This window comes from Rousettus aegyptiacus, unplaced genomic scaffold (genome assembly GCF_014176215.1).
Source record: "Rousettus aegyptiacus isolate mRouAeg1 unplaced genomic scaffold, mRouAeg1.p scaffold_m13_p_8, whole genome shotgun sequence".
In the NCBI taxonomy this organism is placed as follows: domain Eukaryota; kingdom Metazoa; phylum Chordata; class Mammalia; order Chiroptera; family Pteropodidae; genus Rousettus; species Rousettus aegyptiacus.
In genome coordinates, this window is record NW_023416311.1 from 14,952,299 (window position 1) to 14,976,619 (window position 24,321).

Genomic DNA, 24,321 nt, shown 5'->3' on the forward strand with positions numbered 1-24,321 from the left:
TGTTTAAAGATGGAGAGGTACCTGTTTTATAGTTACCAATAGGAAGGAGTTGCACCATAGGAGACAGAGACATAAAGGGGGGGCCAGGAAGAGAGGGTAATGGGGTTGGGACCCAGGCAGCCCTGGAACTATTCCTTAGCCCTTCCATCTGCAGTGGCCTGTTTTCATGCATAACAGGTGGAGGCTGACACCATTCATGCTAACCATGACATTCTCTGTGAGGTATGAGGGAGGGAAAAGGGTATAATCAGCATTTAGGAGACACAAGAAGACCCCATATCACAGTAGGGGTTCGCTAAGGTGACTCTTAGGACTTGGGGAGACCTTATACTATGGTCAGGTGGTATTAGGTCCCCCTGGAGTGGAGTGGTTTTCTCCTACAGGTGCAGGCTGGGACTATCCAGAGTTGGGATTCTGACAAGGGGCTATGGACAAGTGCTCCAATGTGACTTGGGAGACAATAGGAAGTGATATAAGAAGACAGTTCAGATATACACATCACTCAGCTGCCACTATCCTTATCACATTTAATCCTCACAACACCCCTGTGAGGTAGGTATTATTGCCTCATCTTACAGATGAGGAAACTGAGGCTCACACATGCCCAGGGGCACAGAGTTGAAAAGAGAGGTCTGCAATCCCAAAGCCAGGGTCCCCTTACCCCAACCACACCCTGCCTGGGGTGGTCAGAATTCTCTTACAGTAGCAAAAAGACAGCTCCCACTGGGGGACACACACACACACACACACACACATACACACCAAGGCACCCAAAAAAGCCACCACTGAGTTAGCATCTCCATGTCCCTAGTTTTGATTCAAGAGCATTTGGGGACACTTGTGGCCAAGTGGTTCTTTCTGACATTTCAAGAGGAAATAAGCTATCACAACAGGGCGAGTATCAGTGATCATCCCAACTGGGGAAAGGTCAGGGTCAGTCTTTGGCAGATACCTCAGGTGCTTTTACGGCTGCCCCCAGGGGGTGGGGGGAGGTGGGGAGTGTGAGTCTTTCCACTTATTCTCAGGAACCCACAGCTGACCTACCCTTGCCCAGCAGGCAGGGACAGGTCTTTTGCATCTTGCTCTTCTGTATCTAGGTCACCTCAGATGTTACAAATGACATTTTTTTCTGGCTAACCTCTCTAGGAAAATTCTTTTTGCATAAAGAGTATCAAGATAGCTTTGAGAGGTTTGAATCTACATAATGTTAAGAATCTCGTTTTTAGAAATTCAATATCTTCTATTTAAACTTTTTTTGTTTTCATCTTAGAAGAGTGAAGGATGGAAATACAGGAAAAGAAATGGCCCAGAAATTCAGTGTAAAGAGAGATGTTCATACAGACAGCATCTGTTGGGGACACAGAAAAATGATTTTGGGAGGAGGGACAGATTTCTAAAATGAGCTGGGAGTGTGGGAGGGAGGGAACCTATTACCAAGACATTGAGGCCTTGGCCTGCAAAAAGTCAGAGACTTCAAGCCTAGCGGCCACAAGCACTCCATAACAATGCTCACCATGAGACCCTCTGCCCTGTAAAGGAGTGGATGCCCCAGGCAGGCCAAGGTGGGCATGGTGGTGTGCTCAGTGCTCTCAGCTCCCTAGAACCCTGAACCAGAGAGATGCAGGGAGGGGTGAGCTGTGCCAGTCTACCTGGCTCACATGTGTTCTCAACTATGAAAATTGTTGGCTTCTGGGATGGATTTGAATGGGGATAGGATTATCAGGACATGGGCTCAAGCTTCCCAGAAAGGACGGACAGACAGGAGGGAACAAAGAAATAGGATTTACATGGCACAATTGCATTGAGGCTAAACTTTTCAGAGAGAAGGATCTGAGTTTTTGTTCTGATTTAGACATTCTTATGGCTTGAATGGGACTCCCCTGTGAAAGACACTTAGTGCCCCAAGTTCTCTCTTCCCTATGCAGCAGCAGCCCTCTCTAAGCAAACATTCAGACACACTCACAGCTCTAGGAAGCCCAAGTTTGTGTTCTCCTCCTTGCTGGGGGCAGATAGGTTTTTCCTCTTCACCTGTTGCTGGGGAACGCTGCTCTCCAGAGAACTTGGGGGACGACACTGTAAACATGACTTCCTGGTATGATGGTGGCAAGGCTGTGTGTTTGAGTCACTGCCTGGGGACAGTGCTGAGGTAGATTGGGGAGGGCCGCCGTCTAAGGAGTTTGTGGGACTTGCGCTGACGGAGGAATACCCTGAGGTTGTAATGTCCTTGCCCAGCTCCCTGCTGCTGCAGAGATGGGGCTCGGGCCCCGGGGCCAAAGGTGTTTGGGTGCTTGGCGCCAAGGCGTGTAGGTCCTGGCATCCTTCATCCTCCAGGTAGGCCTCTTCGTCGCTTGATTCCTGGCAGCAGTGCTGTCCTGGGTTTATGTACACGACGGAGACATCAAGGACACCACTGGGAGCCGTCACTGTGGGAGAAGTCGGGGGGGGGGGGGTCAGGCCGCAACCTACGCATTGGGGTGACGTCCTGCTCAGTCAAGACTCAGCCAGGATAGGTGCGGCTCTTGGCCACATGTCCTGGATATCATTAGAAAGTTCCCTGTACTGATCTCCTTTGGGTTAAAAAATTGAGAGTGAAGTGCCTTCTTCAAGCTTGGGATGGTACCCAATGGGACTTAGAGGACAGTAGGAAGTGACAACAAACTGGTCATCTAATTACTTAACCCCCTTCATGTCCACAAAAGCAAGCAATTGGAAAATTGGCAGAATGTGCTTGAATTGGGCTTTCTGTGCAGATGACTGCCTGAGAACATGGGGACAAAGGCTCCTCTCCTACAGCCTCCCATGGAGGAGTACATGTGGCACAGAGCCCAGCAAGGCAGTGGAGAACACATCTCATACAATGTCCTGGAAAGATCTTATTATGAATTCCAGACAGGGTCTCTTCCTCTCCCCGTGCTCTGATGAGGTCCTTTCATCAACACAGGCAAGCTGGATAAACATTTGGCCCAAATCCTCTCTCCTGACCCCAACCTGAAGTGTCCTAGCGGCTGTTCTCTCACGTCTACCTGTGTCTGGACATGTTTTTCTGCAGGTAAGCCCAGGGGCCCTTGATGAGAGCCCCCCTTCTGCCCACTGCCCTGTTTGCCATAGCCCCTGGGCGGCTCTGTGGCTGCGGGACTCACCATCACCCTCCTTCTCGCCCTCGCTCTCCTGGTCACCCTCATAGCCGGAACAGTAGTCCAGACTCCAGTCCAGGAAGCTGCCCAATAGTGTCTCCTCTTGGCTGGACAGCTCCGCGGTGGGTGTGGTGACAAAGCTGCCCCTGTCCTCCTGGAGGCTGTTTTCTCGTTTCCTATGAGGTGGGGATGCCAGTAACCCAGTCAGTCACAGGTGGCAGTGCTGAGAGGCCCTGCCTGGTCCTTGGTACCTGCCTGACCTCCCCCAGTGTGGTATAACAGGGACAACACAGCCACCCAGTGCTTTCCCTGAGTCCCAGAGGCAGGGCTGGCAGCACAGTGAGGGTCCTGCTCATCTGGACTTTGCAGGATCAATATGAGTTCTGATGGGTGAAGGGGGGAGGGGAAGTTATTCCAGGTGGTACAGCCAGGACATTGAGATGGGAGAGACAGAGGCAAATGGGATACACACAGGAGATTAGGGTGGAAATGGGGGGAGCAAGGGAGATGCTGGTACAGCTGGAGTGCAGGGAGTACCAGCAACACTGTGGAATGATATGTGATGGGTGAGTGGCAGGGCTAGAGACTGAGCTGGGCTCAACCCATGCTCAAGCCCATCTTCGAAGGGCACCGTTGAAATGAGAGACAGCATGTGGAGGAAGGAGGATGAAGCTGCAGACAGTGCAGCTCAGGCCTACAGACCCGAGGCCCAGATTCAACCTAGGTTTGATTTTCATAGGATCTGCTGCTTCTCCCTGTTATGCTTTAGGAGCCCCCTCTGAAAAAGAGGGTAACAGAGCCCCTCAGGCAGCTGCAGGGATCACGAGGAAACTCAAGCCCAGTATGCAAGAGCCAACACTGAATCGTTCCCTTACAGATGCGGGGCTACTAACCGTTTGGTTCTCCTTGCAGAGGGAGAGCTGAGGAAGGAGTCAATGTCTCCTGTGCTGAGGAAAGATGTGGGTTCTGGGCTCTCTTGTTTCACTCCTAGAGCCACACACACCTGGCCATAGCTTAGCACCTGAGAAGAAGCCAGGGTCAGAGGGAAAGATGAGGCCCGAGGAGCAGGCAGGGGCCTGTCCCCACCCTGACCAGCAGGACAGAAGGTGTCACCTCTTCTTGGCTGATCTCTTCATAGCGCTTGTCCTCAAATCGCTGTTTCACGGCGGTCAGAGAGACTTGCCTGTAGTCCTTGGGGACATCATCATGGAAGCTGCAAACAGGAAAACATGAGAAACAGTGAGGCACAGGTGAGGTTCCAGGGCAGGCATTGTTGGCATCCCGACCCAGAGAGACTTTGAAGCCTCTCTCATTGAAGTGAGAGGGGACACACTTTGAAAAACAGCTCAGTGATGGCAAGTAAAACGGTGGTTCCTAAGATTGAAACTAGAGTCACCTATGACCCAGCAATTCTACTCCCAGGTGTATTCCCAAGAAAAATGTAAACACACATCTGCACAGAAACTTGTATATGAATGTTCACAGCAGCATGATTCATAATAGCCAAAAGGAGGGAACTACCCTAATGTCCATCGATATACATACACGTGGTAAACATAATGTGGTCCTTTCACATGGTAGAATATTATTACAGTAGAAAACATTATGTAGCTGGAAGAGACTGGCCACAAAAGGCCACATATTACATAATCCCATTTCTATGAAATGTCCAGAATAGGCAAATCCAGAGAGTAAAAGCAGATGAGAGTTTGCCTAGGGGTGGAGGGGAAGGGGACATATGGGGGTTTCTTTTCAAGTGCAGGTTTCTTTTGAGGGTGGTGAAAATATTTTAAAATTGATAGTAGTTGAATTATACTTAAAAAAAAGTTTAGTTTTTAAATAAATGTTTTCAATTTATCTAGATTCAACCCAGCTTTGATTTTTGTGGGATCTGGTACTTCTCCCTGTTATGTCTTAGGAGACCCCTCTGAAAAATGGGTTAACAGAACCCCTCAGGTAGCTGCAGGGATCACAAGGGAACCCAGGGCCGGCATGTAGGAGCCAACACTGCATCACAGTGTTGGGGAAAAAAACTGGGGTGGGGGGGTGGGGGGGTGGGATAGGAGGACAGCCTAAGCAATAACTTTTGGTAGCCTGGTAATGGTTATTTGTATTTCTAGTGTGAGCAGCCAAGGGGTCAAACACATGCTGACCCACCGACTGTCACCTGTACTCCCTGTTCATCAGCTATAAGGTCAGGGCATTGCAGGAGAAGACAGTGGGCTGAAGCCCATGTCAACCCCTGGGAAATGCTGACAGGACCCTGAGGCTGGAACACAGTGGGGAAAGGGGAGAAGTAGCAGATGGGCCAGAGCAGGGGCTGGTCAGAGGGATCAGGGCTGAGCTGGAGAGTTCTGATCTCAACTCAGAAGGTGTAAGTGGAAGTGACACGCTCAGAGGTGGCCACCGCAGTAATCCAGGTGGCGGTTGGGGGAGTGACCATGGACAGCCAGTGGAGGCCAAGGGAATCAGATCCCGAGATGTGCAAAGAAAGTGCATTGGCCTCGAGAGCCCCTGGGACGCAGGGACAGAGAAGCAGAAATTGGCTGGCCCAAGGTCTCTGCTAGGATGACAGGGCCTTGTCCACAGAGCACCAAATACAATCTATGAGGAGGAATGGCCCTAGGAAGAGAGGGGTTCTGGCTTGGATAAAGTGGCAGGGGGTATGGGGCTTAGGCTTTAGATGTGTTCTGAATCCTGGAAGTGGGTACATCTCCTAGGGGCATCTGAGGAGAAGCAGAAAGCTGAAATAAACTGGTCTCATGCAAGGGGGAAGGGAACACTGAGGCAGCTCAGCCTGGTGGAAGAAGGAGGTGGTCATGGGGGCTTTAGCAGATATGCCCATGGTGGGGAGGGTAGTGGGGACCAGAGTGAGGGGGCCAAAGAGTAGGAAGAGAGTATAAAAACTGAACGGCGATGGGCAGCAGCCAGGTATGTGCCTGCAGACCAAAGTTTACCAGAGCTAGGTCACAACGTGTTGTGCCGTACACTGAAATTCCCACCCGTCAAGAAATGGTCTCATTTTATCTGTTACAGTTGCTGCCTATGGAATTAGGCCTGAGGAGCTGCTTGCTGCACACACATCAAATGTTAAAAACAAGTGAAATAAGCAACATGGCCCTGGAATATTTAAGTGTCAACTTGAGATACACAAATCACTACAGGAAAGGTCTGTGTGGATTGATGGCCCTCTTGTGAGAGCCTCTGTCCCCCATAATTGAGGACACAGCCTCTGTGGCAGAGGTTGGGTGGGAAGATCCATTTCTTTTTGACTCACCACTTTTGATGAAGGCTCAAGACACAGGGTATGAGGTCTTCACAGGAGAACCCAGTAAGATCCCACAGTCGAGTGGTCCAGGGCTGTGCTGGGGAGGAAAGCAAGAATGGTGGGGCCATTCTGAATCCCACTCACACCCACAGCCCAGATGGTTCTGTTGTGGCATTTCTCCAAGCTCTGAGTTGCAGAGACCCCACATACAACGCGTGCCTGCCCAATGTCAACAGTGTGGGCAATACTTAAATTAGAACCATCCCTAACCTCACCCCCAGAGAATAGCTTTTAGTCCATTCTGGTGTTTTCTTCTCCAGAAGAGGTAAGCCTGCTTCTTTTTCTCCCCTTTTCCTCTTTGTATCAGAGCATCATCTCCTAACTCTAGAAATCCCTCAGGCCCCAGGCTTCTTACTCTGCCCATGCATCAGTCTCGCCAAAAGCAGGGCAGCTGCAGCCTGGTGGGCTGGGGAATAGGCAGCCAGGCTGGTGTGCAGCAGGGAGAGCTCGCAGAGGAAGCTGCACAGATGCTGGGTTCTTGGTGCCACAGGGACCAGCGTCAGCAGGATGTCCTTGTAATCGACCACAGTGGGGACCTAGACAGAACAGGGAGGTGAAAGTGGGCTCTCAGCACAGAGAGGACTCATCTACCCATTCAACAAGGAGGCTGGCCCAGTTTGGGGTCTGGCCCAACCAATGTTCAGGCTGGACACCAAGGCATGTGGTGATAAGATGCCTTCTGGGTCCAGAAAGGCTTCCCAGGGCAGGAAAGCTCAACACTATGTGGATGCCCTTGGCTCCTGCTGCCCCCTCACATGACCACTATTTTGACTTACAAGGAAAAAGCAAATGGCCACTTACTCGAATCTTCCCTTCCAGAGCGGAGATAATCTCTCCCATCATCCTCACCAGGTCCTCATATTTGTACGTGTTGTCTGTGAGCCACACGGCTTCCCGGATCGTCAGGATCTCTTTGCTGATGAACCTGGAATGTGGAGAAAGGGTCTGACCATCGAGTCCTTTTCCTTTGGCAGGGCGATCGCTTTAGGCTTCAGTGACAAAGGGGGATAAAAGAGTAGACCTGGCTGTCTGTGGCCACTAAGGGGAACTGAAAAGGTCGCACAATCCTGTCCTAAGGGGCTGGAAAAGAAAAGGGATTAGAGCTATTGACCAGTGGGAGTAGCTGGACCACCAGGCGCACAGATGTTTCTACAAAAGGTACTCATGGAGGATGTGATTGGTAGTCTTTTTAGCAACTGAGGGAGGGGTTGCCCTGCCTTGTGCCAGATTCTACAGAGTGACTAAACTTAGGAGGCAGGTAAGCCAACAGAGCTGGAGGTTGTTCAAAGGTCTATACACAGCATGAAGTCTGGCCACAAGAATCTTGATTGTCCCTTAGGCAAGCAGTCACCCTGTTCTCTACTCTCCATCAGTGTCAACTATCAGGGAACACGCTGGTCCAGTGGTCTGCCGAGGGCAAGGGTGGACTGCGGCCAAGCCTGGGGCTGCTCTGTACTAAAAATTCTGCAGCTGCTGAATTTGCTCTCAGCTTGAATGAGAGGGACTGGGATGTAAGGTGCCAAAAGGGTGAGATGCAAGTGGGCGACAGCCCTGTGCTTGGAGCAGCCACAGGTACTGCTTTGAGAGCAGAGGTAGGGCATCTCAGTCTCTAAAATTTTTAAGCAATTATCATCTCACTGCTGGTCAGTCTGTGGTCCAGTAACTGGGTCTCTGACAGCAGGGATGTAATTATGCCATCTAGGTCCAGGAGGCAGAGACCCTGTCTGTTCAGCCATCTCTGTCCAGGAGACCTGGAATGCTAAGAGGGGCCCAGACAAGTGTGTAGCAGTCTGCACCCATGCTCCCACTACCTATGGTCGTATTACCCTACTTCCACGACTATCCAGAGACCACACTTTCCAGTTCCACTGCAGCCATGTGACTGAGCTTGCTGCAAAGGTGGACATGGTGATCTTAGGGGTCATGGGGGTGGCAGAGAGTAAGAAAAACTGGGGCTTCTCTGTGATCTCCTGCAACAGAAAATCCATCCCAATGACGTGACCCTCTGCCTCTGGATTGCTGTGTAAAAGAAATCAATCTGTAGTTCACACCACTATGAGCAGTGAGTTTGTTCCTTACTCCCCAAGCCTTACAGACAAGGACGGTTGGTCTGGAAAGCATGGCCCAGAGGAAATGGCAGACTATGAGGGCGATGTCTGGTTTAGGAAAACTAGAAAATTCAAAATATATAGTAGGATATGAGGGTGATGTCTGGTTTAGGAAAACTAGAAAATTCAAAATATATAGTAGGAATCACATTGTTTCCAAAGGCAAAACTAGGACAGACAGGTATTTGTTAAGGGATGGCAGATTTAGGTAAAACTGAAGATGGTACAACTTGAAACACCAGAGCTGCCAAGGGTGCAGGCTGCCATGCAAAGAGCAGGTGCCCTGTCTGTGTGGTTAGAGTGGGGTCTGTGGGGAGTTGAGTGGGGCATTTGAGACCCACTAACTGCTGGTTTCCAATGACACATACTTGAGAAACACATAAAAGCAGTGTTTCTGTGGTATTGATGGAGGATTGTGGAGAATAGCCAACTATTTTGAGTCCTGAGACCATGTGCTGGGACGAGTGGCCACGCAGAGTAAACCTGTGTGGGGAAGACTGCTTGACTTAGACACTCTGTAAATAAAACCCATCTAATGAGGTGGGACACTGAAGCCTTTATTTCCCTGAAAAGCCAGCCCATGAAGTTGGGCAGGGCTAGCAAGCAGCACTGTCCTGTGGTCTTGGCTGCAGAGGGGCTTCTCACCGGGTGCAGATGACCATGCAGGCGATGCCTAGCAGCTGGAGCCTGTACCGGGGCACTAGCCTCCTCCGTAGATACCGGTCCACACATTCCACAGTCAGGTGAAGGCACAGACTCGTGAAGTCCTTCATGGTGGCGACTTCCACCAGCCAGTCTATTAGAATGTACCTGTGGGAAGAGCACCACCCCTGAACACTAGAGCGAGTATTCACAAACATCCTGTTTCCCATTTCCAATGGCCTCTCTGTCCCAAGAGAGTGAGCTGGTCATCTGCACCATCAGTTTACCCAGGAACCATCTGAGGCTGAGATGCAATGTTTGAGGGGGCTGGGGAGGGCCTATGTCTCTCAACTCTGTTTCTGAGAAGCAAGTGGGTTCACACATCGGTGTCCCTGCTTCCCCTACAGATCCCACTAGGTACTGGATAAGCATGGATACTCACAGGTAAGGGTCAAGGTTGGTCCGCTCTATAAAGCTGGGGACAGATTACAGACCCCAGGACAAGAGGAAAGTCACTCAAAGGTTCAAGAGCTTTGGTCCTCCTGCAAACCTGTACTCTTCCTGAGGAACAGCTCACCTGTGGGGTCCTTCACCAAAAACCTCTGCATAAGAGCGAAGAGCCAAGAACATAGTCAAAGCAGGATGTATTGAGCCTGTGAGCTGGAGTTCTCAGTCACCTAGCAACCCTGACGGAGGACACAGCCTGACAGAGCCCACGGACATGGATGGGGTCCCTCCTTGAGAGGGCTAAAACCTAGGCCCAGGGATATATACATCACAAGGAATGCTGCGTGCAATGGCAAGGATACCCGAGTACATTAAGTGACTTTCTGAACAAAGGAGAGAAGACAGAAGCGAGAGAGAGAAAAACTGATTCTGCAAGATTCTGCAGACAGGAGGGATGGCTTCCTCATGTCAGCCTAGAGAGAAGCAGCAATTATAGGCAGATGGAAAGAGAGAAGCAGTGGTGGTGGAACGGAAGGGGGAAGGGATGAAGAAGGAAGATAAGCCTCTATTTTCTTCCAGAAGGAGGAAGAGCATGAGCTTCAGGTGTTTTAAGGTTTAATCCAGTCACTATTGGAACAGAAGAAGCTCCCCTACACAGACAGAATTAACAAGTTTAACAATCTGATTTATAAAAAGACCTACCAAAGTATATACTTGAAAATGGTTAAATCTGAAACTAATGTCAATTATACCTCGATAAAAACAAAGGAAGTTGGCAATTGCCTGGCATAGAGAATGGAAAGATGTTCAACTCAAGGGCTGAAATGATATTTCAATAGTTGCTTTAGTTCTTGAAAAGGAAAAAGCAAAATTTGTTACCCACGAAAAAAGGAATAGCAATAGTCCAAAAAATAAAAAAAGAAAGAAAAGAGAAAAGGCAGACTGAGGAGGCACAAGGTGTTATCAGCATATTTCTTCTAACAGAAAGAGGGAAGAGCTGAGAGAAATGGGGTGGGGGGTTGCCACTGCCACCACAGGCACAGGATTCAAAATCACAATAGCTTTCTGAAAAAAATAAGAGGGGACAAATGGCTTAGGTGATAGAGGCTTTGTTCATCCCTCTTGCAACAAAATCAAAGTTGTGATAAAAACACAGAGTAAACAGCAAGGAAAATCATCTGGGATCTAGATGAACAGAAGCACTACAAATAGGGAGAGAAATAATCAACTTGCAAGTAGTAGGAGGTAGGAGAGGGCAAAGACGCGAGGCTGCCCAGCGGGAGCGGCTGAGTGAGACGGAAACTGTGGCAGCTGCAGACACCTCTTAAAGGGGCCGTGTCCATGTGTCCATGACACTGCTGGTTTCCAATGACACATACTTGAGAAACACAGTGACAGACCTGCTCGTTCTGAGCACCAGCGCTGGGTTGGCTGCCCAGGGGTAGGACACCAGGGACTTATAGGGGTACACTGAGTTGTCAGAGTGAGGGCCAGAGGCGAGGCTCTTTCCCAGGCAGAAGTGCCGGCAGTATCCACTGTTCCTCTGTTGAGCCCTCCTCACCTCCCAGTGTATGAACACAGCTTGGCCACAGCTGAACATCATCAATAGAGGTCGCTCCGCCCAGAGGATTCCCTGAAACTCCGCCTCCGCCAACTCACAGCCCCACCCAAGCCACATCTAGTTGTGTCCTCCGTGAGTCTGGTGCTCCTTACTAAGCAGCACCAAGACTCACACTAGTGGCAGCTGGCCTTGGTTTCTGGTGTAGTTTCTTGAGGCAACTAAAAACATAGCAACTATGGATGGCCTGCTGAATCTTAAAGGGTGGCCCTGGAAGGGCACAGGCTGGGGCTAAACCTGGCCTGCAGCCAAATCCCTCTCAGGACTGTGCCACTAGACACCTACATCATAAAGCTGTGCTAATAAGACTGGAAGACTTAGGAGCATTGCTTAGTACATAGAAAGAGACACAGAAAGGTTATAAAGATGAACTTAGGAAAAGTGTAGATGAATTCAATGAGAACTTTAACAAAGAGATAAAAAATATAAAAATGGAAATAGAAATTATAAAAGGAAATGTCAGAAATGAAAAACACATGATCTGAGATGAAGAGTATACTAGAGGGAATAAATAGAGTGGATAAAGAAGAGGATTGAACCACTTAGATATAGAGGAAGGGGAAGCCAAGGACCCTCAATCAGAACAGCAAGAAAAAAGAAGCCAAGACTATAATAATAAGTTAAGGAGCCTATGAGACAATTAATGTAAAAACATCCGTGTCATAAGGGTACCTGAAAGAAAAGAAGTTGAAGGGCTATTTGAAGAAATAATGTTGGAAAACTTCCCTAACTTGGTGAAGGAAATAGACCTACAACCCCAGGAAGCTCAGAAAGTTCCAAAAAAGATGAACCCAAAGAGGCCCACAACAAGACATATTATAATTAAAATGCCATCACTTAAAGACAAAGAGAGAATCTTAAAAGCAGCAACAGGAAAGCAGCTAGTTACCTACAGGGGAGTACCCATAAGACTGGCAGCTAGCTGATTTCTCAAAAGAAACAATGCAGGACAGAAGGGCTTGGCACAAAATATTCGATGTGATGAAAACTCAAGATCTACAACCAAGAAAACTTTATCCAGCAAAGCTATCATTTAGAATTGAAAGGACAGATAAAGAGCTTCCTAGACAAAAATAAGCTAAGGAAAATTTTCAACACCAAGCAAATATTACAGGAAATGTTGGGAGACTTCTTTAAGAGAAAAATACGTATCAAAACAAGAATAAAGAATGGAAAAAATTACATTCCTACCAACAAGTACCTCAAACAGAAAAGAATTAAGTGCTCCAACCAAAAGATAGAGTGGCTGAATGGATAAGAAAACAAGACCCCTACATATGCTGCCTACAAGTGGCTCACTCAGATTTAAACTCAGCTTAAAAGACACACAGAGACTAAAAGGAAGGGGATGGAAAGACATTGCCTTGATGGACGTAGAGGATATTGTGCTGAATGAAATAAGTCAGATAGAGAAAGAGAAATATTGCATGATTTCACATACATTTAGAATCTAAAGAATAAACAACAACAAAAATGGAAATAAACTCATAGATAGAGAATATTTTGAGGGCTATTAGATGAGAGGGGGGTGGGGAGGACAGCGAAAAAGGGCAAAGGGATTAAGTACCAATGGAAAGTGACAAAATAGACATGGAGATATAAAGTGTAGCATAAGGAAAGTAGTTAATAATGTAATAAATATGTAAGGGGGAAGAGGAGTACTAGATTTAGTAATCACTTTGTGAGTTACATAGATCTCTAATCACCATGCTGAACAACTAGCTGAAACTAATATATTATTGTATACCAATTATAATTGAAAAAAAGTCATTGAATTGTACAATGTAAATATGAGCAACTGTCTATATTTCAATAAAGTCGAGGGGGGCGGAATAAAAAAAAAAATAGCTTTGTGACATTTAACGTGGGAACAAAGGATGCATCCTACAGTGTGAGGACTTACTATGTGCTGGGCATTGACTGCTGCAGTTTAGCCAGAGCCTGCCCATTATAAATCCAAAATGTATTTGAAATCTCTTGCATAAGCTTAAAAATTTATTCACATTTTCCATTTTATTAACATGTTCTGTGATTGAATGTACAAGTGTCTTATCTCTAAACCTGGGAGAAAAATGGACCTGTAGGAAGAGGTAGGTCATGCTGGGGTTTCACGCTGCCAGGCATAGTGCAGCGGCCCTGGAAGGCATAAGTCCTTGGTTCAGGCTTGCTCGGATGGCCATGTTGTTTCACAAACCAAGTTGATGCTCATGAGGATGGGTTGTAAAGAAAAGGTGGTTTTTTGGTTTCGGAAGTTGGAGATATGAATCCCATCATTTTATAAAGATTGGTTTTTGTTCTATTTAAATTGGTTTAACTTATTCTGAGGCTTAAAAAGGAAAACTGGAGAGAGCAGACATTACATGGGATATTTTCTCTTCGAAGCCCTGAATAACTTAAGCATTATTGGTTTTAGAAAACACACACCCACACATGAATGAGGGGATCTTAGTGAGGTCGACAACACAGGATGCTCTTTGACAGGTGGCTTAGGTGAAACAGAAGAGACAATTCTCTTCACTCTAGAGACCACTGGTCACTTTGCCTCCTGATTAGAAGCTCTGGCTTGAACCCTCACCTCATTGTGTCGTTGAGTCCCTTCTGCATGGAAAAAACCTCCTGCTTATTGGCAGCAGGGGAGGCCTGAAACAGCTGGCAGACTATCTCGTTGGAAGCTTTCACTTCTAATCCAAGTTGGTTTCCATTTGCACAGGCTTTGGCTAAAGACACCTGAGAAGGAAAGGCACAGAAAATGAGTGCAAAGCAGTGGCTTTTGAGGTTTTATCTCCGAATGTGAAAGGCTGTTTGTTGAGGGAGAAGATGTGTATAAACATTTGCCCTCCTTAGGCCTTGTAAGCCTTCTGGAACCAGCATGACTAAGATTTTAAGTATTCTTTTTGAAATAAGTAATATTATTCCATGATAAAGAATTTTTAAAAGGACTAAAGGTATATAATGGAATGTCAGTTCCCTTCCAACCCTGGTACAGCTCTTCAGCCAATTTAAGTCTTCTGCCAACTTTTAAAAAAAATTTTGTTTCTGCTCACCCCCTAATTGTGAAGGCTGGACATTTCAGGGGTAAGCCTCATAGCAAAATGGCAAAGATCATACTGGGGGCTCACATGACTTGGCTTTAAAACCTGGGTATGTGACCACTAGAAAATTGGGGGAACTGCTGTACCTCAGTTTCTCTTATGAAGTGGCATACAGCACTGCTTTGGCAGATGGATGTGAGGATCAACTGAGATGTGTCAAACACTTTGGACAAGAACCATCCAGCACCTACCCACAAAGCCCTCAAATAGTTACTGTCACTATTTCTAGTTCCTTTCAGATTTTTCTATGCATTTGTAGCGGTGTGTATATGCATTTGTGATCACAGTATATATACATCGTTTCCTTGCCCACCTAATAACATGGTTCCTTAGGATATGAAATATCTGTAAGCATGTTTCACCTATTTTTCCATTTTGGGTGTCTCTGATGTGTTTTATTTGTGAGATATCTTTGTGCAGACTGTATAGCACCTGCACCTGTTTGCTCATGTGGTCAATACACAAGAATGGCTCTGCTAAGCCTTCTGCTACTTGTGTCCAAGTGCTTTCTGAAAGGCCGGACCTGATGTTCGCCCCCACTAATAGGAAGACTATTTTATCACATCTTTACCAGCAAAAATGACACTGTTAAAAATGTGTATTTTCTGAATAGGGATCCACTGAAAAACAGAGCACATACATATGCTGAGATGTTGTTGAAACATGTGCCCTTCTGACCAGCGCTGAGCAGAATGCTGCTGCTCTGCGTTTGCACCAGTCGTGTTTGTTTCTTCTGAAGGGCACTGAGGCCCTGTGGACTTTAGTTACGGTCTTACTTTTCTTATTGATGAGTTTGAGCTTCCAATAGAATCACATTGTTATATGTCTTGTAAATTTGCTGACTGCCCTTTTGGACACAAACATTACAGTGTTCTGTGACTTGTCAGCCGGGGCCATGTACAGCTTTGTGATTTTCTTTCTTAGCTTTTCAGAGTAGACAACTCTCAATCACCCGCTTAGGTGGTTGAGCCTCTATCTGCCTGGCTTTCTTTGATTTGTCTTGAAACCATGACTTTACAGATGTAAGGAGAGAGTGCCTTGAGAACACCAAAAACCCCTGGTGTCCTGGTTCTGACACTGGTGAGCAGGTCGCATGAAGCGAAAAGGCCAGCACTCTAGATGCCCATCTGCTCTAAGGAGCCTTGAATTCTGCTGCTGAGATAAGCTTTACTTACAGGATAACTTTAAGTTAACAGTATGAATTTTGATAGCAGATACAGTCCATAAGCACTTAGAAATGAAGAGGGTGGCTGGCTTAGGGACAATGGGCTTTGAGATGATGGGGTAGAGATGGGCAGAGATGAAAGAGGCACTCTGGGCTCTCCTCCACACACACTCCAGAACTAGATTCCTTTAAAACCCAGCTCCAGTCCGGGGCCAGTCTTACTGCCTCCTGAGTGGGAGCCCAAAAGGTATAAGGACAAAGGCCAGCTCCCACTTTACCTGTGCTTCCCAGCAGCCTTTGGCAGCATAGTCCCTGAGTTTCCGGAAGTTGTAGAGGCATCGTCCAGGATCAGACATCTGTCAATGGGAGAAAGTCACCATGACTTTATATGGTTTTATCTCTGGAGAAGCTCAGAAATGACCCATAGGGTCTTTAAATGTCCCCCCTACCCCAATTTGTTGTCCTCCTTGAAGGGACTTTCTTCCCAGTTTTTTATCCCCCCTCCCCCCCATGACAGTGGCTATTCTGGGGCAGCAATGAAAGCAGCCCATTGAGCAGTGGCTCCAAGGGGCTTAGGAGCTGTATGAGGATCCCCCCTATGCCGACAACTTCTTCAAGGGCCAATTTGGAGACTGTGTCTATGGACAAAATAACTCCTCTCCTCCGCAGACCCAGGTCCACTTACATCTGTTTTTCTGTCACTTTCCCAGAGGAGGTACGAGCTGGTCAAACATCCCTGATTAGCAGATTCTTCAAACAGGTCATGAGCCTGCTTCTTTTTTTCTTCATCCTGGAATAAATCCAAGCAGTTTGTTCTTCTTTTTGTCTTTTTCTCCTAAGTCATTCTACTAACCATCTTCATCTCTCTTCTTACCTCTAAGTGATCATATGCATTGATCTTTAATAAAATGAGTTAACTAAACTGGAGTAGAAATAACTTCTTTAAAGATATACAATTTGACACCCAATGTAGAAAGCAAACTCACAAATTCTGCTCTCACAGGCCCTGCTTTCTCTTGGACACTGTTTGGCTTGACCCTGGGTCACCTGGAGGGCCAACCCTCCACACTAAATCACTCCCAGTGATGTTGGAGGCTATCTTGGGGCTCCCTTACCTCCTCCTTCGTGTTCAGTGCCCTTCCTGTTACTGTCAACACACACCTGTCACCAGAAGACACTACTTTTCCTGAGTCTGCTCTAGATGGGGTTCCTTAATCACAAAGCTTATTAAAACTTTCTCAGATGTACAGAGCTTTGTTTAAGGAGTGGGAGAGGCCCCCCAACAGCAGAGCAATAAAACGAATAAAGACTGTGGTCCAATGCATTTAGATGCTCTGCCTGGCTCCACATGGCCTCTCACGTCAGGGCTCACTTTAGCTTTGAACCTTGGATGCCCCCTTCTGCTGCCTTCACATAGTTCCTGGTCCTCAGTGTTTGTGGTTGCCAGGAAGGTAATCAGCACAAAAATGTGGAGCTACTATACTCCATATGCTTAACCAGGCCTGGGACACAGAATCCAAGTGAAATGGATAACTCCACTCACCTCAAAGAGACTCATAACTCTCCCCAAGCAGTGCAGTATGGATGCTCTGTGAGTCTGAAATAGAAGAAAGAGCTGTGATTGTCAGTGGAGAGAATGTCCAAGAACTGCCCTCCTAGTCTGTGTGTCCTGTGGCTCTTAACCACCCCTTTGCGCAGAGGACAGAACCTTCATGGAGCTTCTGTTTTGCCTTCTCAGCTGTCAATGTGCCCACAGTCCAGTCTGATTCCCCTAACCACTAGCTCTGAGGCCTCCTCTCCTGCTGGGTTGTTTCCGGACACTCCCACATCCACATTCTTAATTCTCTGCACCTCCACTGCCCTCAGATCCCTGACATTATGAGGTCCACAGCATCTTCCCTCAAGGATTTCTTGCCTCCCAGGATCCTATGGGGCTTGGACTGCCCAGCTTGGCCTGCCTTACATGCACCCCTCACTAGGACTCACTCTTTGCAGCTGGCACTCCGCTCTGAGGCTCTCATGAACCACGGCCTTACAGCAGCTTCCGGACACCGACCACGGTGGGCGAATGAAGAGCCAAATGAAAGGGGCAGCATTGACATTCAGTCGCTCGGCGAGACTGAAGAAGCGAGAGGCTTTCAGGCCATTCACTTCTGCACGGGCTTCATCAGATACCGACACTGTGGAGGGCGAACAGAAAGTAAGCCAGAGACATCCCTGGAGGATAAATGTGAAAAGTTCTCCACGGTCTTTTGTGAAAGTCTAAAACCTTAAGCCCATTGGAGTGCAAAGCTGCTGGTGTTTTAAGAAAGAAGGGCCCTCCAGGACAGGGGCTACTTCCTTTTCTTCCCTTACTTTGTGAATCATGTGAGCCCACCAGGGTCTTCCCAGCAGCATGGATTTTGAAGGTTGGGAAGGTGTCCCCTTACACACAGGTGTCTTATGACCACCCTCCCTCCTGCTGGGAACTTCTAATGGATACATGTTTCTTTTTGAGTTAATGAGCATTTCCCAAATTAGGCAGTGGTGATAGCTGCACAACTTTGTGAATATACTAAAAACCGCTGTGTTGTATACTTTATAGACAGGTGAGTTGTATGGTACATGAATTCTATCTGCGAACCGCTGTCTGGTGGGGGCAGGACTGCTGCTCTCCTAAGCCTAGAAGAGGAATGCTCATTAGTCACAACAGTTGTCAACTCAGCAAGACACCAGATCTGTTAAAAGCAGAATAATGGTGGCTATACCCAAGTCTTTATGCCTTTTGGGAACTGGGACAGGATGGTCCATAGGCTGGTTCCTTGGTGTGCTGAGCAGACAGACAAGAATTGGGAGAAGGCCACATAGATCCTTGGGGAGAATCACCCTTAGGGGGGTGAAGAAATTCAGGCACCTGGCCAGCTGTGACCTGCTTATACCTGCCTCCTTCTTGGAGCCTTGGCTACCTGTGTTATTGAAACTCTATGAAATAAGGCATGTTTTGACTTCTGCCCCAGTGTTCCAGAGAAGAACTGTGGCTGAGAGGAGCCCCAGCCCAGGCATGGGCTGCAGTGTTAATCAGACAGAGGGCAGGCAGTTGGGGGAAGGCTGGCTGCCCAAGTAGCCCCCATTATGAGTCTCTGCTCAGTCATTCTTTGCCAACTGAAATTAAAGTGTTTATTAAAATAAGAGGGGACTCCCCCAACCTATAAAATCAAAGTTCATCAATGGGCCCTTCAGCAGGGCACCTCTGGCACAAGCTCCCTGCAGGAGACAGTAAGGCAGACCACCAGACACAAGAGTAACTGAATTACAAACACTGGGAAGGGCTCTTGCTTGTTCTAAAATGTCAGCATCAAGTGGAGCAAGGACTTACAGCCTTCATTGTAGAGGTAGGCGATGCCCAGCTTCACAGCAGCTTCAAAATTTCCCTTTTCAGCAGCCCTAGAGCGTTAAAAACATAAAACATCACATGATTTTATTCCATAAAGGTTATGTTCCATCACAGCAATCGAAGCTAAAATAGTTGTTTTCTGAATGGAAAATTTTTTAGGTAATACAGTCCCATGTCATTTACCTGTGACATGCTACAACATGTATAAACCTTGAAAACATGCTAAGTGAAAAAAGTCAGTCACGAAAGGCCACATGTTATACGAATCCTTATATGAAATGTCCAGAATGAGCAAATCCATAGAGACAGTAAGTGGATTTGTGGTTGCCTAGGGTTTGGGGGATTGCAGGTAAAATAGGAAGTGACTGCTACTGGGTACAGGGTTTCATTTTGGGGTAATGAGAATGTTCTAAAGTTACACAGTGTTGGTGGCTGCATAACTGTGTAAACATATTAAAAACCATTGAGTTGCACATTTTAAATGGTTGAGTTGTATAGTTTGTAGATGACATCTCAGGTGGCCTGCTTGGGACCACTGGCACACTGGGGCTCATGGCCCTCAGGGCTGGGAAGGTGGGATTAGCCAATGAATGAAATACAATAGGATTTCAATCACATGATTTCGAACAAAATCGCTGCATGAAGTTTCCACACAAAAGTGACCTGTGTTTGAGTCACATGGGATGGGTCAGAGCCCAATTGGGACCCTTCAGCACTGTTGTGACTAATGAGATTCATACATGTACTACTGGCATGGATGACTAATGACTGTTCTTAAAGCTATATGACCCAATGGATGAGACTGACAGCCCTCAGTTGCTTCCAGCTGGGATAAGGTGTTGATAGGGGCTACAACAAGAGCTCAGGTCAGGTCTTGGAACACAGGCGGGCATATCAGGGAGGCCTGAAGACAGCCAAGCTGTTCTCAGGGTGCAGAGATACCTTTCAAAGAGCTTCAGGTTCCTTGGAGAAGGCCACAGCTCCTGGAAGTTGGCACATGCCCATACACTGGCATGGTTGTCTACCAAGTACTTCAGCTGGGAGTGTACCTGCACAACAATGGAAGCAAGATGGGTAGGGGGGATTATCAAGGGACCTCCTAGAAGATCTGCTCCTAGAGCTTTTGAAGACAGGATGTAGATGGATAAAAGGTCTCCTGTTTCCTTCCTCACCCCTGTAGTAAAGGTCCCAGTCTGTGTCTCAAAGCAATAGTTGCTTTGAATAGAGAAAAGAGTCCAGAAACAAGTTTCTTTGCAGCTTTAAATGTGGGGACAGTGGTCCTGGAAGAGGAAATAAGCACCTGGGCTGAAAAAGGGGAGATAACTCCTCTGTAAGGGTTTATTTCCGGAAGGGTCAGGGAAACCAACTCTACAGGAACAAGTAGGACAGAAATCTGTTTTGTTTTCCTCTAACTGGGGCCTTGCTAGTAGGAGCATAGCTGGAGCTTGGAGGTCAACAAGGGCTCTTGGAAAAGACTGGCACATGTGACAGCAGCCTCAGGTAGGACCCGGAGCCTCTGCCCTTGGCGGGAGCCCTAAGCACAAATGAGCATTTTAAGCACTAATGTTCCCACTGTCATTGGAAACTCAGCACCCATGAATATTATGACCAAAATGGAGGCGGCTTTGGGAGTTGGAAAAGTGGGTTTTTGTTTTCCCACTAATTCACTATATGCCCTCAATTAAGTTACTAGAAGTAAGGCTGCAGTTCTGATATCTGTAAAATACCTCCCAGAGTCCCTTTCACTGCTGAATGTTACATGGTATTTGTCTTCAAGAATATACTTTATTCTTTTTAATACCAGCTTATTTCTTTAAAAATAAATTTTTAAAATTTATTTTTCGATTACAGTTGAGATACAATATTATATGTTTTAGCATATGTTATTCCTTAAGAGATTTCACTTAAGAAATTTCACTGTCATAAAAGGGTACTTTCTGTTAAACATTACAATGAGTGTGCTACGTTTCAGCTTTCCTATACCTTGAGCATCCATTAACAATACTATCCTTGTTTCTCTTGTCTACTTTTGTAGCCAAAGCTCTGTTCCGACATTTAAGAACATGAGGCTTTGATGTTATAAACAACACTAAGGCTGACACTATTTTCATCTGACAACTTACAGCTCGAACAGCAAGGATGTCTCCGACAGAAAGCCATTTCAGGATATGAAAAAGCACATCTTCCGGGAGACTCAAGATGGTTAGGTTTCGCGGCCTCCTTCTTATTCTTCGCTTTGTAGGGTAACAGAAACACTTGGCACATCTACAGTGGATCACTTAAGGAAAAAAGAAATCAGAATGGTCTAAATGATGGAAGTGTTGGAAAGAAGTTCTACTGATGTGAAAAATTATATCTGAATATGATTTACTAGTTACTGTCTTCTGCCCCACAAAAGGAACCAGCCATATTTCTAGTCCCAACAAAGATTGAATAAAGGAGTAATATTATAAGGATTACAGAAAACATCATCATTCATTCAAATATTCAGTATGTATGGTGATTGGCAAAGAACCATGTAACTTGGCTATTGGGAAACTTCCTGATCTAGAGCCCAAATGACAATAAGATGAGGGAAAAAGCCAATGCTGATGAAGATCTCCTGGCATTTGACGCTCAATGAAGCCCCCTGGGACCCTTGCTAATTTCTTTGCTTCCATTTGAACACATTACAAAAATGCATAATGTTCAATAAGGATATGTGGGCTTGAACAATCTGGTTTTTGAGTCCAAACTAGGAGGGTCAGCCCAGCAGGGAAGCAAAGGCTGAACTTGAAGGCCAGACCGGTCCCAACTCTGCGGATGTCCGGAGCTGCCCAGTGTCCTCTCCCCATAGGGGGTTCCTTTCAACTCTAGCAGCTCCTTCTTCATTCTAAGCGGACAACCTAGAAGCTCCCAGGCAGAAGCTCCTCACCTCCATTTTACCTGGTTTTCCACCCGCTCTTCCCTCCTGTCTTCCCTATACACGACTCTTTCACCCCTCCCCCACACCCCACGGTACTGTACTTTTCTCCCCTCACTCAGAGCCCTGCTCTTCACCTGGGTCTTCCCACCAGCAGTTAACGTTCTGCGAAAGCCAGACCTGTATGCAGGGCGACCAGTTCCCATAGATTACACAAATTTTACCAGACCGCAGTTCTCATTCCCTTGCTCTAAGACAGACGTGGAAACGCTTAACCGCCATGGTAATAACCACCGAAGCCGCAGCCGCGCTCACAGCCCTCAACAGGTGCCGGGGCCCGCGCGGGTCTTTTACGGGGTTCTGGACGCTACTTGGCATTTAAACCTCGCGCCAGGCGGGCGCCACCAGGACCACCGCACCCCAGGCCAAAGGGCTCCAGCTGGCCAGCGCAGTCTCGGACCGCCATCCCTCCTCCGCCCGCGCCCAGTGCTCACCGCCGCCGCTCCCCATCGCTGCCCGCGCCGCTTCTTCAGCCGTCGTCACTGTGGTCTAAGCCTCTCCAGCCGCCCGCTGGCCCTGTGCGCGCCGCTGCACGCACGCGCAGACCCGCCCCGCTGCCCGCCCTAGTTTTCAAACGCACTGGGCGCTCCCATTGGTCGGTGCAGGGGGGCGCGCGCCGCGGGTCCACAGGGCCCCGCCCCCAGGTCCGCCCAACCCGCCGGCCGCGGACGCCCTCGATTGGCCATGCCAGGACGCGAATTCGAATACCGGCCTTTGATTGGTGAAACCCGCGCGGTTGCCCCGCCTTCTCGGCCGGGGCGGTGGGGGGGTCTCGGAGGATCGCGGCTTAGTCTCTCCCCGCAGGGGCTTCTGCAGTCTGAAATGGCTCGTGTAGTCCTGGGCTGTTCGAAGTTTGGGCCTCGCTGCTGACTCGGCAGAGGTCCTGGCCACTGGAAGCTACGGCGCGCAGTGGGTTGTCAGTGAAGATCTGTGCTGACCGGCCGCGTCTCCGGACGCGGGGTCTGGCGGAGAGAGCGCGGTGCAGCTGTGGCCTCGACAGGGTTGTCTACCTCTGTGGACGCTGGCAAGCTGGCATTCGCGGCAGCGGGGCTCCCAGGAGGCCCTGATATACGGCCCTCTCCCAGAGGTCGCACGTCCTGCTTCCCGCCAGTGCTTCTGGCGAGAAGATGCCTTGTTCGCGGCCCACCTACAGTTTGCATAGACTGTAATGCAGAAAGTTGAGTTTGAGACCTGGGCTTTGAAGTCTTCATTGACTCAGCCAGCATATTTGTTCCCCACTTTCCGAGGAACGTGGCTCACCCTAGACCCTTTCTCCGTACCTGCCCCTGGGCAAGACCTAGCACTCTCAGTTTGATCAGCTATCTCCCCAAATCTTCTCAACATCTCCCCGTTGCCACCTGGGTGTCCTTCCTAAAAGAGAAGTGCACCTGCTAGCTTTAATGGCTGCTGCCTGCCACAGCCGAACATTCTGTTCAGATATATTAGGCAGTGCCCACCCGGCCTGTCTTTCAGGAACCAGTTCACATCCCACCTCTTTCATGAGACACTCTGACAAGGAAAGAAATGCAGTTTTCTGGGAGAAGTATCTGAGGGAGGACAGAGTGGTTTTTCCTGGAGAAGACAAGGAATCTGGGTCATGGCTCAGACCCCTCTCCCCATGTCCTTAGTCAGCATCATCTCCCCTCTTTTGTGTCCCCACCCCTGTGCTCACTAAACCCTATGGTGCCAAGGCTCCATATCCATCTGGAGCAGGAGATGGAGAAGTGAGGAGATGTATGATTGCAACATAGATTATGACAGTCTCAGTGGTCCCAAAATGACAAGGGGCTGAGGCTCTGCAAGATGAGGGTGGTGGAGGTGGTAAGGGTGATGTGCACAGGAAAACAAGTGGATAGAGCTGAACATGCATGGGGCTTCCTCCCCAGATGTCCCATATCTCCCCACCCCTCCCCAACCCCCACCACACACACACACAAAGACAGGGAGGAATCTATGGAGGACTTAAGATTTCTCATCCTCACACCTTTGTTTCCTTTGATTATTGTTTCCCAATTTGTTGTCCTCCTCCCTTGTATTATTGCTTCATTACAAATCTCCCCTGGGGAAAAGGTGCACTCTTTCAGTACCTCGAAGGTACTTATAAACTGGATTCAATGAGTGAGTGAGTCACCATTGACTGCTCTAACTCCCTTGTGGTACTACATCGTGGAGTCCACATCGACATCCCTGGTCACTCGAAGTTCCTCGATTGTCTTATTCTTTATGTTCTTATCACTTTCTTATTTATTCAGAGGTGAAATTTTCTTATTTTTCAATAAACATGTGTTCTCCTCTTAGCCATGCTGCAGCCATGCCTGCCTTAGCCCCCGCCCACTGCCCTGGCAGTGAGTTCTTAGGACCCAGCGGGGTGATGAGCTCATTTCCCATTGGGCTACAAGAAACTGAAGGAATTCACTGGGAAAATCTAGACTGTTGGGAGCTCAGGGAAGTT

The 24,321-nt window shown here is 47.8% G+C and overlaps 1 protein-coding gene across 1 annotated transcript; it reads right to left on the reverse strand.

The window, feature by feature from the left end:
• Positions 1 to 502: 502 nt before the first annotated feature.
• On the reverse strand, positions 503 to 22,414 carry CCNF (cyclin F). Its single transcript, XM_016136505.2, has 17 exons — positions 22,304 to 22,414; positions 21,031 to 21,185; positions 19,850 to 19,956; positions 18,890 to 18,957; positions 17,521 to 17,714; positions 17,078 to 17,131; positions 16,220 to 16,324; positions 15,813 to 15,890; positions 13,853 to 14,004; positions 9,216 to 9,380; positions 7,264 to 7,387; positions 6,818 to 6,998; positions 6,412 to 6,499; positions 4,248 to 4,347; positions 4,028 to 4,155; positions 3,141 to 3,310; positions 503 to 2,423 (listed from the first exon to the last, which is right to left on the reverse strand). The coding sequence occupies exons 1-17, from the start codon at positions 22,317 to 22,319 to the stop codon at positions 1,960 to 1,962; spliced, it is 2,349 nt and encodes a 782-aa protein (XP_015991991.2). The 5' UTR covers positions 22,320 to 22,414; the 3' UTR covers positions 503 to 1,959.
• Between the last annotated feature and the right edge of the window lie 1,907 nt (positions 22,415 to 24,321).